At 43.0% G+C, this 18686-nt stretch overlaps 2 protein-coding genes across 9 annotated transcripts in view; one reads left to right on the top strand and one right to left on the bottom strand.

Annotated features, from left to right (window-relative positions):
• AVIL (advillin) overlaps positions 1-16126 on the top strand; it is a 28558-nt gene extending 12432 nt beyond the window's left edge. For 2 of the 4 annotated variants that reach the window (XM_059683414.1, XM_059683412.1), the window contains 5 exons: positions 95-239; positions 1714-1902; positions 2506-2574; positions 3491-3607; positions 6775-7362. In XM_059683414.1, the coding sequence (XP_059539397.1) occupies positions 95-239; positions 1714-1902; positions 2506-2574; positions 3491-3607; positions 6775-6888 (634 nt within the window). In that variant the 3' untranslated portion in view covers positions 6889-7362. Of the gene's footprint in view, positions 1-94; positions 240-1713; positions 1903-2505; positions 2575-3490; positions 3608-6774; positions 7363-15821 lie in introns of those variants that run through there. The other 2 variants (XM_059683411.1, XM_059683413.1) reach the window with 2 other exon arrangements.
• Positions 7945-18663, bottom strand: TSFM (Ts translation elongation factor, mitochondrial). Of its 5 annotated transcripts, none has more exons than XM_059683419.1 (6): positions 18457-18663; positions 18084-18233; positions 17355-17483; positions 16484-16606; positions 10913-11000; positions 7945-8536 (listed from the first exon to the last, which is right to left on the bottom strand). In XM_059683419.1, exons 1-6 carry the CDS (start codon positions 18553-18555, stop codon positions 8130-8132), a joined length of 996 nt encoding a protein of 331 aa, XP_059539402.1. In that variant the 5' UTR covers positions 18556-18663; the 3' UTR covers positions 7945-8129. The 5 variants fall into 5 exon arrangements, with proteins under 5 accessions (XP_059539402.1, XP_059539403.1, XP_059539401.1 ...); XM_059683420.1 differs by having other exon boundaries at positions 18466-18661; XM_059683418.1 differs by having other exon boundaries at positions 18084-18254; positions 18466-18660.
• Positions 18664-18686: the final 23 nt, after the last annotated feature.

Genomic DNA, 18686 nt, shown 5'->3' with positions numbered 1-18686 from the left:
ACAGCATCCCCTCCTCGTGGCTCCCCCTGCCTCCCAGGCTTGTGAACCGCACATGATTTCTAAGCTCAGTTCCTCCAAATGGACTGTATTGCAGACTACAGCAGGAAGTCCTGGATGTCCAGCCCCGTCTCTTTGAATGTTCCAATAAGACTGGCCGGTTCATTGTCACTGAGATCACAGAATTCACCCAGGATGACCTGAACCCAAGTGATGTGATGCTCCTGGATACCTGGGACCAGGTAAGACACAGCCAGAGTGCTTGGAACAAAAGACAGAGATCCTCACAGTTTGGGCTATTTTTATGTAGTAACTCCCCTGCCAGAATAAACCCAGAGTAACCCTGGACCATCCCCAAGTCAATCAAACAACTGTTAGTGGTGACCAATAACAGAGCCTGCTTTTTACCAGAGCTGAAAAGAACAGAATGTTGTTTAAAACTCACCATCCTGGGAACTCTCCCACCTTGCTCTAGGAAAAATCAGGCCATCCTATCTGTCATCAGGCACTTCTTTCTCTCAGGATCAATAGCAGCAGGTTCCACACCCAGATATGGGCCTTTGAGGAACAAAGGGGTATCTCCAAGGCAACCTCCCCTGACATCCCATTTTCTTCAGTTTGGTTCAGCAAACAGGCTCAGCACCTCCTGTTCTAGGAGCGAGGTGCGATGTCACCGAGGTGAGGAGTGCTATCCTGCTCTGGGACTTCACAGGCTGATGGGGGTGGGGACGTAGGAGCATCATTTTACTATGATGGAGGTGCATAAAAGGTGCCACGGGAGCACAGATTAGGGGCACTCACACAGTTTAGCAGCTCAGAGCTGACGTCCTGGAGGAGACGGCTCCCGACTGAATCTCCAAGGATAAATAGGCATTAATCGGGTAAAGAGGGCATTCCGGGCAAAGGAAATAGCACAGGTAAAAGCAAGGCACGAAGTATTCTAGCACACATGAAACCACGGAAGAAAAATATTATCGGAACATAAGACAGAGCTAAAGAGCACCCTGGAGATGCAGCTAAGGAAGTAGGTATGGACCTTACCTACTATGTGAAAAAGTTTGAGATTTATCCTGGAAAGCTACTGAAATTTAAGCAGGTGAGCGGCAAGGTCGGACTGCACTTTAAGAAGAGCATTCCAGCAAGTGTAGGAGAGGAGGGATGGGGGTGAGAACAAAAGAAGACTACGCTGGGAGGCCATTCAGTAGTCTATTGTTAGAGTTAAGTGCTGCTGCGTGGGCCCACATAGGAGCAATGGAGTAGAGATGCAGAGATGGTGACAGATTTGATAAATCCAGAGAAGGTAAACTGGCTGACCTGAGTAACTCACTGGATATGGGCCATTTAGGATGAATCCCAGGTTATGGCCTTAAAAATGACTGGGTGGACACCATTCACTAAGAATGGGGACACAGACCAAAGTTTAGAAAAGAGCTACATTTTGGGGTGTTATATTTGAGGTGCTTGAAGACAACCAAGAGGAGGTGTTTTGCAAGAAGTTGGATTCAGGAACTTGAAGTTCAGAGAAAGAGCTCAGGTCTGGAGATGTACATATGGGAGATACACACGGCAATTAAAATCACAAATCAATTGATTCTGAGAAAAGCTCTCTGCTGAGGCTGTGAATAGCTGAGGGGGTAAGAGAGGGCAGTGTTTAGGATCTAGTACACGGAACTTGTTATGAGCACATTAACTAATATTCAATCTCTACCATAACAGGTGTTCTTGTGGATTGGGGCTGAGGCCAATGCCATAGAGAAGGAGAGCGCTCTGGCTACAGCCCAGGAGTACCTGCACACTCACCCTAGTGGCCGAGACACTGACACACCGATCCTGATCATCAAGCAGGGGTTCGAGCTTCCCATCTTCACAGGCTGGTTCTTGGCCTGGGACTCTCACATTTGGAGTGTAAGGACAGAGAACGGGGAGGCGTTCTTAATGTCAGGGAGCTCAGCATTAACAGCTCAGTGGGACAGTGGGGTACTCAAGGGCTGAGTAAACCCAAGTCCACATTTCCCTTACTCCCTGTCCCCTGCTTTTTACTTCTCTTTCCCACCCTCCACAGCACGAAGTCCAGTTAGAGAATTCACAGCTTATTTCAGGAATAAGCAGCATGTAGAAGTAATAATGTTTAGAAAGTATACCCACACACCTGTTTTTTAGCTTTACAACCTTCCTGACAGCCACTGTAAACATAGTTTCCCATGTTACAGATGGGAAGCTTAGAGGACAGATTATTTGTCTGAAGACACAATTAACCAGATTTTCTGACTCCTAGTCAACTGCTGTCTTAGGTCTTATACGGAGGATTGAGGGACCACCAGCAAAGAATGCATATGTTTCATACCTTCCAATCCTGCATGGGCCCAGAGGGATTTTCATTTTTGCTCATCCCTGAAATGTCCTGGGATTCTCTGGCATTTTTGCTTTTCTCAAGGGTTCAGATTAGGCCTGAGATGGCCATCCTTATATGCAGCACTTCATCCTATGTTTTCTATCTCTTCCTTACAGGCTGGGAAATCCTATGAACAGTTAAAAGAAGAGCTGGGAGACACTGCTGCCATCACGAGAATCACTGCTGTGAGTTCTTGGAGGAGCAAGTCACACAGGCAACCAGAACCAAAGGGAAACACAAGTGATCCAGATGTCACAGGGTGACACCCTGTCATGTCCTCTCAGTATCACTCAAGTCATCTGTTCTGATATGAAGACTGTTTTAATGAATAGAAAAGCAGGTCTCAGAGCCAAGTTCCTCAGTTTACCACCTTCCAGAATTTAGAACAGACTTGCTGTTTTTAAAAAGCAACAAAAACTAATTTTAGTATTCAACTCTCTCTGTCATTCAGGACAGATTAAATTTATTGACAGCATTTCTCAGAAGTAGTAAGTTTCTAACCCAAATGATATGTTTATCAGTTCCTGACAGTGGAATCCACAGAAATTCAGATCATTACTCCTATTTTAATGGCTAAAAGAAGTGGAGCCTCTGCCAGGAATTCAACAGCAATTTAACATCAGGATGAGTCGGACAGCACTAGCTGTCCGAACCAACTGGCAACTATGTCCTCTGTGCTCTACAAACTCAAGATTCCAAAGCTAACAGTGATGTCGCATCTTTAAAATGTATTTAAGGAAAGTATGACTTCAACTGAAGTCACTTAAAGCCTGGAAATGCAGAGCCTAAGTTAAGTGCCAAGAGAAGGGATGCGATCACAATATTTAATGAGATTTAAGCACAGCACTGATGCCAAACTGGCTACACAGGATTTACCTTATATTTATTCAATCAGCTTTCCCAAGGACCCCAAAGTCTGAATATTTTGGATTCCCTGACGATTCTGACATGCAGCCAGGTTTGGGGACAACTGTTCTAAAAGCTAATTACAAAGAGTGAAGTGGTATAAACCAAAATTTTAATATTATACACACAGACCTTCGATTGCACAAACCTGAACAGTTTTTTTACCATGTCTCCATTTTCATCTATTTTACCTAGGACATGAGGAATACAACCTTCTCCCTGAATTCTGAGATAAAATATTACCCTATAGAAGTTCTACTGAAAAATCAGAATCAAGAATTGCCTGAGGATGTGGACCCTGCCAAAAAGGAGGTGAGTCGCTGAAGGAGCTGTGTCTGATGCAAGTGCAGCTCTCCAGGAGTAAAGTGCCTGTCTCCATACACGGCCTAGGACACTTCTGGAACACTGTAAGCACTCAGACATTTGAGCTACCAGTATCTCAAAAACCCAGGGCTCTTTCTTTCTTTCTTTTATTTTATTATTATTAACCAAAGAATATACTTTATTCAGATACCCTCAGTTTTTCTCCATTGTCCATTTTGTTTCAGGATCTTATCCAGGACATCCTGTTACATTGAGCAGTATTGTTTCCTTAGGCCAGTGGTCGGCAAACTCATTATTAGTCAACAGAGCCAGATATCAACAGTACAACTAAAATTTCTTTTGAGAGCCAAATTTTTTAAACTTAAACTATATAGGTAGGTACATTGTTATTAACTTAATTAGGGTACTCCTAAGGCTTAGGAAGAGCCACACTCAAGGAGCCAAAGAGCCGCATGCATGTGGCTTGCGAGCTGCAGTTTGCTAACCATGGCCTTAGGCTATTCTTCTTTTTTTTTATATATATATTTTATTGATTTTTTACAGAGAGGAGGGGAGAAGGATAGAGAGTTAGAAACATCAATGAGAGAGAAACATCGATCAGCTGCCTCCTGCACACTCCCTACTGGGGATGTGCTCGCAACCAAGGTATAGGCCCTTGACCGGAATCGAACCTGGGACCCTTCAGTCCGCAGGCTGATGCTCTATCCACTGAGCCAAACCGGTTAGGGCTCCTTAGGCTATTCTTGGTTGTCATAGTTCCTCCAACTTTGTCTTTGATGACTCAGTATCCTATGCCTTCTGTAACAAATTACATCATAAGATGTCCTTAGATTTTTAGACACATCCACAAAGAAATGGCTGCAGCTTAAGTTCCAGTTTAGGCAAATAGCTGGCTGGTGTGGCTCATCTGGTTAGAGCACCATCCTGTACACCAAAAGGTGGGGGGTTAAATTCCCAGTCAGGGCACATAACTAGGTTATGGGTTTGATCCTGTGGGGATGTGCACTGGGGGCAACCAATTAATGTTTCTCTCTCTCTCTCTCCCCCACTCCCTCGTTCTCTCGCGTCCTCTCACTCTTGCTCTCCCAGAAGGGCACACATTACCAGCCATCCCGTCCCCTTCTTGGTCACCGCAGCCACCACCACCAAACAACTGACACTAATAAGTAACTATTCATCCCCACTGACTCCATTGCTTGCTGCCAGCCGCCTGCCGCCCTACCGGGCTCTTTCTTTTATTTTCTTTCTTTTATTTTTTTTGGGGGGGGGTGGGGGGGGTTAATCCTCACCAGAGGATATGTTTCCATTGATTTTTAGAGAGTGAAAGGGAGGGGAAGAGACACAGAGAGAAACATCAATGTGAGAGAGTTACATCAATGGGCACGTAGACCGATCAGAGCTAAAAAATGCCCTTGACCTGAATCGAACTTGGGACACTTCAGTCCGAGGGCCAAACTGGTTAGGGCTCCAGGGCTCTTCTTTGATATGCTTTTCTCACCTCCCATATCAATCCATCAGCTAGCCTCTGTCCATGCTCTCCACCTCTCTGCTGCCAGTCTGGTCCAGCCATCATGGCCTACTACAACAGTCCCCAACTGGTCCCTACACCATTTCTACAATCTGTTCCCCACCTAACAACCAATGAGCTATTGAAACAAATGACACTGTTCTACTTAAAGCACTTGAATGGCTTCCTACTGCACATACAAAAGAAACCAAAGTCCTTCCCAATCTGCCCCCTGCTCCCCTCTGATTTTTTTTAAAATATATTTATTGATTTCCCACAAAGAGGAAGGGAGAGGGACAGAGAGCTAGAAACATCATTGAGAGAGAAACATCGATCAGCTGCCCCCTGCACACCCCCCAGTGGGGTATGCCCGCAACCAAGGCACATGCCCTTGACCGGAATCGAACCCGGGACCCTTGAGTCCACAGGCTGACGCTCTACCCACTGAGCCAAACCGGCCAGGGCTCCCCTCTGATTTAATCCCATCACCACTACCCTCTTCACTTAGCCCCCTTCAGCCAGTAGCTGCTTTTCTTCTCACATGTTCATTCCAGCCTTTGAGCCTCTACACTTGCTATTGCTCCTGCCAGAAAAAAAGTCAGTCAACGCCTCATTATTTAGGTCTCAGCTCCAATATCACATCCCCAAGAAGGCCATCCCTGACTACCCCACCTAACACTGCTTCCCTCACCCCTCCAGTCCCTTTATACTGTGTATTGTCTGTCTCCCCCTCTAGTAGTATCCTTAAGAGCAAGGGCCTTATCTGTCTTGTTCACCATCACATTCTCAGCTTTTCACCACCTAAAACAGTACCCGACAAATAGTAGGCACTTCTTTAGTTCTGGTTAAATGAATTAACATACTCACGTGGAATGAATTACTCTCTCCCTTGAAGGATTTGATTTGGGGAGAGTCTCTAGATTTTCCACGACATCTTATCTAACCAACTCCTGAGTACTAGACGACAGCTTTCTTAAAAGCACAGGTCATATATTAATAATGTTACTTGGATAGGACATACTCATTAAACATCAACAAATAAATGTTAGGAAAATTTTATGCTCTCAACAAGATCCACCTGATGTTGTATTTGAAAATGTCTGGGCCCTGGCATGGTGGTTCAGTTGGCTAGAGCATCATCCCCATACACCAAGATTTTGGGTTCAATCCCCAGTCAGGGCACATACAAGAATCAACCAATGCATAAATAAGTGGAATAACAAATCGACGTCTGCCTCTCTCTCTCTCTCCCCTCCTCTCTCTCTCAATTTTTTCAAAATGTCTGGATAAAAATGAGATATGGGCATAAAGCAAAGAAAACTATTGCTCCATTTAGTTCTCTATGTAGCCAAAACCTAATGTCTAGAAATCATACATAATATATAACCCATTTCTTGTCCCTCTGGCAAGAAACTGGTGCCAGGTGACTCCGTGAGAGAAGTGAACTAATCAGTTCTTCCACAGGCCAAGATGGGACTCTACAACCTGAAGAACTCTCCAGTGAATAATTTATGTCTATTACTGAATTTCTAAAATCCAGTCTCCTTCCCCTTCAAGGTCCTATCCCTCTTAGCCCCACTCTCCCAAACTGTTGGCACTGATAGGTGCCATGCTTCCTTTTAACCGGAAACTTTCTTTTCTTTCTTAGAATTACCTCTCTGAACAGGACTTTGTTTCTGTGTTTGGCATCACAAGAGGGCAATTTGCTGCTCTGCCTGGCTGGAGACAGCTCCAAATGAAGAAAGAAAAGGGGCTTTTCTAAATCAAGCAAGCATAGACATCCTGCAAGAGCACAGAAGAGAGCAGGTAGTGCCAATATCAGGAAAGAATGTATCTACCTATCGTTGCCTAACATTCAGCTACTTCATTTAGATAAAACAGGGTCTGCAAATCACAGCATGTTCTCCATTTTTCTCATCCCTGCATTCCTTAGTTGTTATATACTCACTTTTTAATTTTTGTGGCCTTCTGGCTAAAGCCTCGGCGGAAAGCACTAAAAACTACATGAATCTGGAGAAGCCAAAAGTCATACAACAAAAAAACAGCAACTAAGTTTAAAGTGTTTAGGCAGAAACCTAAGTTTGTCTCCAATTTTAAGATCAGTATTTCCAAAACCGATTTACCCACAAATCATTGAAGTTAATTACATGTATATCCCAAAGCCAAAATCCAAATGCCCAGATCTGTATGTGCCAGAGCTTTTAACTTTTCAAATAAAGATACCTATATGAGCAAATGCGAGTTCTGTTCAGTATTATGGTTTTGCCCATTCTAGTGATCATCTGATGTACTGCTGGGAGAAATGTCTCAGGATGAAGGAAGTACAGAGGCACTGTTGGGTGAGCTCTCTAGATCACTGGACCACTGTGATTCCTGTTTCTGGCACAAGAATGCCAAAATCTGCCGTACAGCTGTCCAGGAAAACCCCATTATCCAACAGAAAACTAGGGTCATGTGTTATTAATTTCAGTAATGAGGCCAGAACCAGTGTGAATACCACCAGAGAGCCTTCAAAGCACACTACAGAGATCAACAAATGAACCACATTTTCCAGACAACTCTAGGTTTGAGTCAACAATTCCAAAAGAACCCATGTGGCAGGAGTAATGTCACTGGGAAGTTCCAGGATGGAAGAATGGTGCAAAGCATCAAAGAGGCTTCCATGCCACAGAAGATAGGAGGGGAAGTTTTAGGGACGCCATAATAAACCTATGAAGGGAGCACGTGGATGCCTATTTTCTCAGAGACTGTCAATAAGGCCCATTCGTTGTTTTCTAAGACACAGAAAAGCTGAGCCCAGCATTACGCAAACAAGGAAAAGATTCTACTCTCTTTATTATATAACGATTTTATTTAATAACTTTACTCATGATGTATAATTTCATTACAAACACAAATGAAAAACAAATCCTGGGTTTGAAGAGGCTTAGAAAATAACTGCTTTTTGTAATAAAGCCCAGAACTAAGAACAAATGTTTCCTCCTGGCCTGAAGTCTCTGGAACCTATTCAGCCTCTGCTGCCTCTCCCTCTTCGCCACATTCAAACCGCACAAAGTCTACCACAGACACTCCCTGGGGCTGCACATACTGTCCCAATGTGATAGAGGGATCCAGCAAGTACGGCTGGGACAGCATCTTGGTTTCTGTCTCTCCCCCAGGCTCATCGTCCAGGGAGCCAACAGAGAGAGGGGCCATGCCTACCACATGCTGCCCAAGGCGGCGGCCAAGTTCTTCCAGGTTTGCTTTCCACTCAGATATCTCGCAGATGACCAGGGCCCCGTACTTCCCCAGCACCAGGTTGTGGAGTGAGGGGCTGTGCATTGTTCCATGGACATAAGAGCCAACATAGAACCCATTTGGCACCTTCACCCATGCAGCTCGTTTAAGAGTCATGTTTTCTCCCAGTTTCCCTATAAAAAAGCAAAAACAAAAACACGCTTCCAGAATATGATGCCTGTCATAGTACCAAATACACAAAGAGGTGGCCAAATTTGGGAGACGGTCTTTGGCATTTATACTGTGGATATGCTGTAAGATGGAGCTATCATTTTCAGTTTAAAGAGGAAAAGGTGTGTACAGGGAGGAGGCAGAGAAAACAGAGTGCACCTTTATGGAGTGCCAACTATGTGCCAGGCAGGCTAAATTTAAAAGCATAGGCTATGCCCTGGCCAGTGTGCTCAATGGTTAGAGCATCGGCCCGCACACTGCAGGATCTCGGGTTTGATTCGGGTCAAGGAGACACACCTGGGTTGCAGGTTTGACCCCCAGCCCCAGTTGGGGTGCATGCACGAGGCAACCAATCGATGTGTCTCTTTCACATCTATGTTTCTCTTTCTTCTCCCTCCTCCCTCTCTCCCTCCCTCCCACTCTCTCTAAAATTCAATGAAAAAAATATCCTCCAGTATTTACAAATAAAAATAAAAACTTAAAAAATAAGCTTTGGCCCTAACCGGTTTGGCTCTATGGAGAGCATCGGCCTGCAGACTCAAGGGTCCCAGGTTCGATTCCGGTCAAGGGCATGTACCTTGGTTGCAGGCACATCCCCAGTGGGGAGTGTGCAGGAGGCAGCTGATCAATGTTTCTCTATCATCGATGTTTCTGACTCTCTCTATCCTTCTCCCTTCCTCTCTGTAAAAAATCAATAAAATACATTGTTTTTAAAAAATTAAATAAGCTATGGTGTCACACAGATCCTGGACTCAGGTCTCAGTTCTGCCTCTTACCAGCTATATGACCTTAGGAAAGTAACTTAATGATATAACTCCATTTATTAATTTATCAAGCCTTAGTTGCTTCATGTATAAAATGGAGATACCACTTAACCTGAAATCAAGATTATTGGGAGAAATAAATAATACATATAAAAGCACTTATTATTTAGTGAGCACTCAAATGCTGGCTACTGTTTTAAACATAGGCTTATGCAGCTTAAGTAACCTACCAGCCAAGGTCACATGGCTAATACATGGCAGACTGGAATTAAAACTTAGATCTGACTCCCAAAGCAATTAAGTGTTTTTTCCCACCAAATTACCATCCCTCCCAAATACCACCATAACTGGCACAGACAACTCCTGATTATCCATTGTATCAGGGAAAAGTCCACAACTAAAAACCCCAGAAAATCCAAAACCCTGTGTCATCTCATAGTTTCAACTTCCTCTCATCAAAACAAAATTTTTTTTAAATCACATTTTAAGAGGCCCTTATGAGAACCAAAAATGGATTTTAGTTTTCCCCTTTCTCTTAGGATGCTTTACCGTCTAAGCAAAGTCCAAATAAGCCAAAAGGTTGGGAAGGGTAAAAGAGTAAACAAAGGGGTCTGGATAAATATCCCTGAGTTAGCCATAAGTTATTATAAAAGTCATAAAAGGGAGTATCCAGAAACCAGAAAGAATCTTACACAGCTCAAAATATCTACCCAATAGTTAATTCCCAGACATTAACAAGCGGCTGAAAAACCTAGTTCTTCCAGAATTTCATAATTAGCTCCAAATACAGCTGTCTGCCTGGTTTCTCATCTATGACTCACTGAAACATTATACATACTTCAAGACGACCTGATAGAAACTGATGCCTTGACTGGAAATGTAAGATGAGCAATAAATTCCCAGCAAGCTCAAACCCCAGCCTTACTTCCCTCCCTCCATCAAGGTCACCTAGGGAGAAGGTAAAATCCCCACTAGTCCCACCACAATGATCCAGACCCGGTTCCTATAGCCGTGGGCTCTGAGAGACTGTACCTTCACAAGTTCAGGATCCAATGTTTTTAAAGGAGGGACCAAATTCCTAAAAATGATGGCCCTAAATTTCCCTGGGTCCCTTTATAAAGAAGGTGAAATGACCTCTGATGTATCATTTCCCCAGAGTAGTCAACAGACGCCACAAGGCCACCTCTGCCTAAAGACATGCTTTGTTTGGTCAGCACAGTGATGCACCCAAGTGGTAAAATCATTTTATTAACTGCAAACAGATAAAAACTGAGATTTTTGTATTCAAATCTAAATTCTTTGAAAGAGCTTTAAAATTCTGATGACACCAGAGCCCCATTTCCCCCAGGTTAACAAGTGGCTAGCGCTTGGTAATGCTTCTCTTCAGCAGAGGGTGAGCTTTTCAGTCCTACTGCTCCCTAATGTCTTAACACACAATCCACTGAGCACATTCATATTATCTGATCCTTTTAGGCACATGCGCTTGTAATTCTTCATCTAGATTTGGAGGAATACCAAAGATACCAAGAGATCCAGTTCTTCATTTCTAGCTTCCAGATCCTTACAAATACTCACCAATTGCTAAGGCCAGCTGATCCTTGAGAGAGCCTTTCCTCTCAGGCCCAAAGGGAAGTTCAGAGAGCTCAGAGGAGTTCAAGAAGCCCTAAGTGCACACACACACAAAAAACAAACATAAATTATCAAAAACAAGGCAAATATAGCTTATTTTTCAGAAAATGCTATAAGACAACTAAATATTTTTTTTAATATTTTATTGATTTTTTATAGAGAGGAAGGGAGAGAGATAGAGAGTTAGAAACATCGATGAAAGAGAAACATCGATCAGCTGCCTCCTGCACATCTCCTACTGGGGATGTGCCCGCAACCAAGGTACATGCCCTTGACCGGAATCGAACCTGGGACCTTTCAGTCTGCAGGCCGACGCTCTATCCACTGAGCCAAACCAGTTTCGGCAAGACAACTAAATATAGCTGATATTTTCATTAAGCCAAGGATGTTAAAAATTGGTAACAGTTCCATTTTTGTAAATATTTTATTCTATCACTCCACGACCCCAATTCCATCCCACTCCTGTCTTCTGGCCCTTTTCCCTTTTTAAAAAAAAGATATTTTGTTAGAGAAAGAGAGAGAGAGAGAAACATCAATGTGAGAGCGGAACATCAACTGGCTGCCTCCTGTACACCCCGTACCAGGGATCTAGCTGGAAACCTTTTGGTGCATGGGACAAAGCTCAACCAACTGAGCCACACCGGCCAAGCTGGCCTAACTTCTTAAAATGTAGTTTCCTAGATACCAGGAATAATATTTTCATATCAATCATAACATTTTAAAGCTTAAAAGGTTTGTGAGTCCTAGCCAGTTCAGCTCAGTGGACAGAGCATCAGCCTGTGGACTGAAGAGTCCAGGCTCCATCAGGTCAAGGGTACGGACCTCAGTTACAGGCTCAATCCCTGGCACCAGTAGGGGTGCCGGCAGGAAGCAACTAATCGATGTGTCTCTCACATCCTGCTTCTCTCTCTCTGTCTCTCCTCCTACCTTTCACTCTCTAAAAAAATCAATGGAAAAATATCCTTGGGTGAGGTTTAACAAAACAAAAAAAAGGCTTGCAGATTGTTAATTGTTAATGCATAATAGTACAAATTCAAAGGAGGAGAACTGGACAATAGCTCACAAAACTACAATCCTATTTCTAGGAATTTACCCTGGCAATACACTTCCAATAATATGAGTGTACATATTCAGTGAGCAATTATGTCTAATAATAAAATACTGGAAACAGCCTAATGCCTAAACCTAAGAGAAGACTGGTTGAATAAACCACAACTCAGCCATACAATGGTATACTCTGTAACTGAAAAAAGAAAAAAAGGAGAGCTCCATGAGCTGCTATGCAGTATTTCTAGCTATATTAAATGAAAAAAATAAATTTAAAGAGCATATACAAATTATACCACCAGTTGTATAAAAGATATTTTTTGTTGTTGTTTTTTAAATTATATATATATTTTAATTGATTTCAGAGAGGGAGAGGGAGAGAGAGAAACATCAGTGATGAAAGAATCATTGATTGGCTGCCTCCTGCACGCCCCCTATTGGGGATTGAGCCTGCAACCATGTGTCCTTGACCAGAATCGAACCCAGGACCCTTTAGTCTGCAGGCCGACACTCTATCAACTGAGACAACCAGCCAGGGTGTGTAAGAGGTATTTGTATAAATATGCTTATTTTTGTGAAAAGACATAAAGGATAACCATAAACCAATAAATCTGCTTATCTATAGGAGTGGATAGGAAATGGGGTAGAAAGGAGACAAGAGGTAGTAAGGTGTGTGTGTGTGTGTGTGTGTGTGTGTGTGTGTGTGTGTGTGTGTTTATCATAATTTTAACTTTCAGAACCTTGTTAATGTGTTACACATTCAAAAATTAAATTAACAAGGTTTTGGAGTGAAAATGAAAATTGATTAAAAGGAAACATAAGACTAACTGTATTTCAAATGAACAACATAACCTCACTGGGTGTGTGTGTGTGTGTAATCCAAGTAACTTTCAATACAGTTCTTTGACCACATAACTTCAATGTAAAGATAAAAAGAACATCAAAGAAATCTTGAACTCCTTAGCAAGTTTGTTATTTGCAGTGGTCAGGTATAGTAACTCTGGAACAATTTGGTGTGTATTGTAACATCGAGTAAATAAGTAAACATATCAAAGTTGCTAGGAGCCAATGTACTCACTATGAGAAAGGGAACATAAAAAGACAGAATGGGGGAAGAAAAGGAAGAACGCTGTGGTGCAGGACTAGAATTGAAGTATAAATTCTAATCTACACACACACACACACACACACACACACACACACACACACACACATCCTGTCTGCTAAAAGAACGGAGAAGCAATGACATCTCAGTAGAAATAAATATACCTAGATCTTGGTTTCTCAAAACCATTCCCCCACTAAAAGGGATCAGGATTCCTTAGAGAAGTAAACAATTCCATGTTTGGAGCAAGGAAAGCATGACATAAGTCCAGAATATCTTGTATGCCAAAAAAAGTAAAGAAACACTCATAAAATGAGGATCTATCAAAAGACAATGGAGCCAGCCTGCACAGGTTTGCCTTGCACTGGCCAAATCCAGGAATAATTTGAGCATCAAAATAAATAATGCTTTAAAAACCCTCTTGATTTACATTTCGAATTCCCCACTCTGCTATCAAATGCCGAGACACCCAAATTCTTTTGAGAATATTTTTAACCTTTCAAACATTTTAACCTCCAAGCATATTTATAGTGCTATTCAAACTTTTCTAAAGTCTAAACAAAGCAGGAACATTTTCTTTTGCCTTTTTTTTTTTTTTTGAGAGGTAAATAACACTAAGCAAATTTCTAGCAAAGGGATGGAACCATAACAGCAGGACAATATTTTTCTAATTACAGATTTTCAGATTTGATTGGATCTAATAACTGCTATGATCAAAGATGCTTGGGGAATGCTGGATTAAACAGATTTCCTTACTGCAGAACCACTCAGAGATCTGAAATGTGTTAGCAGGCATGGAATCCACCAAAAATAAACGTATAAATAAATAATTATACAATGAATTGTAGCTTGCTGTATAAAGTAAGAATCCATGAATCAATGTTGCACTAAACAAAGGGATAAGTTTCTTACAGTAGAATGTCAACAAAATTAATATATATAAAACAAATTATAAGTTAAAAAAAATTACCCTTATGCAACTATCATAGTAATAAATGATCTGCCAAGAATCAATGGATGCTAAAACTATTAGGCAAAAGTTTTTTGTGTGTGTTGTTGTTTTAAATATATTTTTATTTATTTCAGAGAGGGAGGGAGAAGGGAAGGGAGACAGAAACATCAATGATGACAGGGAATCATTGACTGGCTACCTCCTGCACGCCCCACACTGGAGATCGAGCCCGCAATCCGGGAATCGAACCATGATCTCCTGGTTCATAGGTCAATGCTCAACCACAGGCTAAAGTTTTTTGGAAGCTGGATGTTTATACAGTCTCAAGGAATTTCCCATACAGATAAGTTGTTAATTACAAAGAGGAACATGGTAACTTCACAGTGGAGAAATCTGGCAGAAACTATCTTAACCAAGAGATCAAAATTAGCATCAGTAATGGGACCAACAGTTATTATGTACCTCCTGATATGATGTTCTGAGAAAAATACAGGATAATTTATTTACTATTCCTACAAAAAATCCATATTGTGAGTCTAAATAAGAAGAAACATCAAACCCAAATTGAAGGACATTCTACAAAACTGTCCTGTACTCTTCAAAAATGTCAATGTAGCCGAAACCGACTGAGGGGTCCGGGTTCGATTCCAGTCAGGGGCATGTATCTGGGTTGCGGGCATATCCCCAGTGGGGGATGTGCAGGAGGCAGCTGATCGATGTTTCTCTCTCATCGATGTTTCTAACTATCTCTCTCCCTTCCTCTCTGTAAAAAATCAATAAAATATATTTTTTTTAAAAAAATTCTAAAAAAAAAAAAAAGTCAATGTAGTCTGGCTAGTGTTGCTCAGTGGTTGAGCATTGACCCATGAACCAGGAGGTCACAGTTCAATTCTCGGTCAGAGCACATGCCTGGGGTGGGGCTCAATCCCCAGTGTGGGACATGCAGGAGGCAGCCGATCAGTGATTCTCTCTCATGATTGGTATTTCTCTCTCTCTCTCTCTCTCTCTCCCTCTCCCTTTCTCTCTGAAATCAATAAAAATATATTTAAAAAGAAAAAGTAAATGTAATGAAAGATAAAGAAAGGAAACTGAACAGACATGATAACTAAAAATCGCGTTGGTAACAATAGATATATACAAACTGATAAAGCAAATGAGGCAAAATGTTAACAATTGGTGACTCTGGATAAAAACCCACCATAGTTTACTGTAGAATACTGACAACTTTTCTGTAAGGTTGAATTTTTTTCAAAATAAGTTTTAAAAATTAAAGACCAAAAGTGGAAAAAAGGAAATAAAGCTAAAGGAACCAAAGTCTCTTATTACAGATAATGAAACAGAAACACAGTAAAGTAAATGAATGGCTCAGGGTTACAAATAGAATCAATGGCACAGTCAAGATTAGAATTTATAGTTCAAGTGAATCATCTACTCAATACAATTCTAAAAAATAATCTCAATGCAATTTTCTGTATAATGTGACTATTTAATGCCAGCAACAATCAGCATTTACCATGAGATCTCAAGAAAAGGACAAATAGGAAGAGAAAAATGGTAGTACTAAATTTTTTAAAAATTGTGCAAACAGTCGGTTTATTTTTGCCTTGAATCAAAGGCTTTAAACAAGCTTGAATCAAAGGCAAATATATCATTCCTTCCTTGATCCTTCTATGAACAAAAATAACCTTATCCTTCTAAATTATGCCTTCTCCAATATCTTTTGTTTGTTTGATTTGTTTTGTTTTATACAGAGAGGAAGGGAAAGGAAAAGAGAAAGTATTTACAGAAACATTGGTGTGAGAGTGGAACATCAATCTGCTGCCTCTTGCATGTCCCCTACCAGGAATCAAGCAGAGAAACTCAGGCATGTGCCCTGACCAGGAATTGAACCTGTAACCAACGTCTTGGTGCATGGGACGACGTCCAACCCATTGAGCCACACAGGCCAGAGCTCCAATATCTTTATTTAAGAATCCTTTCCTCAGGTCAGATTTCTGAATACAAATCTGCACCTGATTTGACTGACTTCACCCCACTGGCATTCATTCATTCATTCAACACAGATTTACTGAGCCTCAGCTAAGTGCTGGGCCCACTTCTCTTTCACCAGACATAGTAGTGAAAAGACAACTCCCCTGCCTCATGAAGCTTGTGTTCTACTGGGAAAGACAGACATATACGTGTAAATAAAAATGTAAAACATAAGCACTATAACACAAAAATGTTAATGAAATAAGTGGACAGACCACAGGAGGAAGGGTACACCTCTCCAAAGAGATAACATTTAAGCAGAGACAAGAAGGGAGACATGAAACTGTCTGAAAAAGTAAACAACGAAGACTCTAAAGAGGGGAGGTGGAGTGGAACAAATCCAGCATGTTGAAGACAACACACTGGAGACCCCAAAACTCACTTTACTGTAAGTGGAGAGTTGATCCTTTAGGCTCTGACAATGCAACATGGTTCCAAGGGCTACTTGCTGGACCAACTGTTGAAATTTCAGATTTCTTGCAACAAAATCTGTCTCACAGTTTACCTGTAGGAACAAACTGATGTTGCTGTATAAGCTATTTACTGTTAGTTTCCACAAGTGCCTTAAGGTTGGAGAGTAAACAAGGTATTGACAGAACAAGCTGCAGACTCAACAAAGCAAAAATAAATGACCCCAGAACTTTAAATCTGCAGTTCCTCTCCTAGCTGAGGCCAAAAGCTGAATAAGTGATTCCCGCCGCATCCCTCAGTTAGCAATGACTTGCACATTCAGAAGATGGTCCACCATGTCCCCAAAAGACTCACTCGCCGTGGCTGTGTGCCTTAATCAACTGATTCTCCAGCCTCCCCCAACTACAACCCAGTTTTGTTATCAGCTTATTTATCTCCTTCTCTCACTCTAAACTCTAATCCCACTCTAATCCAAATCTGATTCTTCACTAATTGTGGCCCCCAAATTCTAAAACAGCAACTCTCTATCCATCAACTAATTAATATAATTCCTAGCTTTAAAATCAAACTGTTCCAGGAAACAATCAGTGAAAAAGTATAAGGCTACACCAGACTGACATTTAGGAATAATATTCTAGACTGCTAGGTCTTTTCTCATCAACACACCTTCACATTTCTATACTTAAATGAATATACAGCTAATAATTGTGGTCTCATGGGTTCAATTCAACTACCCTTTGCGGCTCTCAAACACCTATTCTTTCAGAATGCCAACAGTCTACCGCAAAGCCGTACACTGCAGGGGCAGCTGTTCCTGGTATTTGGAATTCTGGACATCTCACCTCAACTAACACAGTCGAGTTTCCTTCCTGCAGCAGCCCGATCAGACCTTCTTTAGTCTTCCTCCCATGGAGCTTGGCAGCTTTGCCCCAGCCCTCCTTCTGGGCCTGCTCATGAAGCCAGCTCTCTGCCTACAAATTGGAAAGGAAAAGGGCAGATGACAAAGTCACAGAATTTAGAACTGAACGGGGATCTAAACTATGTTCAGACTCCTCCTGCTTCCCTTCAATCCCATAAGAGAAACTGGAGTATGGCAGTCTATGGCTACATGCCAAACACCCAGCATTGTGCCTGGTGCTTTGGATAAACCTAATCCTCACCACGACCCTACGGGGCGGGTAGTAGTATTTTCACTGTGTATATACACAAGAGCAATGCAACTCTGAAAGATTAAGTGAGAAGGGTCACAGGGGTAGCGTGAGGGCACCAGGATTTTAACCCCGGTCCGTCTGACTCCAAAGCTCACACAAGCCCTTTCAGCTCTCAGCAGCAGGAAGCAGCACTGCCGTTTGCAAGATGTAAGGTTTGTTAAGCCTGGGATCCTGAATAAATTGCTTCCCAATAGGACGGAGTCAACGGCTGAGGCTGTCACTTAAGTCAGAATCCTACCTAGAGGTCGGCGTTAGGAGTCGCTGGGCAGAAGCCTGACTTCCACGCTCCCCAGCGCGACCGCCCGGACACACGGACCTCCGCCCCAGGCCCCTCCCGGTCCCCTGCCCGCCCCCGCACACCTGTCTGAGATCCCCGCCGCAAGTCTCCAGGGCTTTCTTGCAGTTCACAAAGGAATAGCCCGTTTTCCGCCGCAACTTCATGAGCAGATCCTTGCTGGAGGCCGAGGACAGCCAGTGCCCCGCGTGAAAGGTGTGCCATGGCTGCGGCGACTGAAGCGGAAGGGGCCCTGTCTGGAGGAGCAAGAACTAGGGGTGAGGAGCAGAACTCGGCGAGGTGTTGCGGCGGCCGAAAGCACGTCCGCAGCGAGGTGACCTGAGGAGGGACTGGGGCCCGGAGTTGGGGGAAGGCTGCGGCGGAAGCTGGACCGCGAAGAGGCCAGGAGGTGGGGGAAAGGGTGGGGTGCAGTCTGAAAGGGAGTCGGAGGTAGGGTGCCCGGGAGACCTGCTTTCCTTGCGGGGGACCAAGGCCCCTCACCGGACAGCTCCCGGTCCGCGCGACCAGACAGAGGCGCAGTGACCGCAGCAGCGACATCTCCCCGGCCGCCGCACGTTGCTGCGGGTGCGCCGCACTGATGAGGCCACGGGCCTACGGCGTGGCGGCAGGGCCAAACCTCTCCGCCGGGATGTGCCGAACGGGATGCCGCCGCCTACTGGCCGGAGGGC

The sequence above is a fragment of the Myotis daubentonii genome, chromosome 2 (genome assembly GCF_963259705.1).
Source record: "Myotis daubentonii chromosome 2, mMyoDau2.1, whole genome shotgun sequence".
Classification (NCBI taxonomy): Eukaryota; Metazoa; Chordata; class Mammalia; order Chiroptera; family Vespertilionidae; genus Myotis; species Myotis daubentonii.
Note: the sequence above shows the minus strand (reverse complement) of the source record. Positions and strands in the feature narration are given on the sequence as shown.

Bases quoted from the DNA above. Each gene is read 5' to 3' on its own strand.
- TSFM (XM_059683418.1), bottom strand. From the start codon at position 18,555: ATGTCGCTGCTGCGGTCACTGCGCCTCTGTCTGGTCGCGCGGACCGGG. The intron at 18,255-18,465 runs GTCTCCCGGGCA...TTGCTCCTCCAG, and splicing joins GTCCCCCGCAAGGAAAGCAG to ACAGGGCCCCTTCCGCTTCA. The intron at 8,537-10,912 runs GTGAGTATTTGT...GCTTTTTTATAG, and splicing joins TCAGCTGGCCTTAGCAATTG to GGAAACTGGGAGAAAACATG.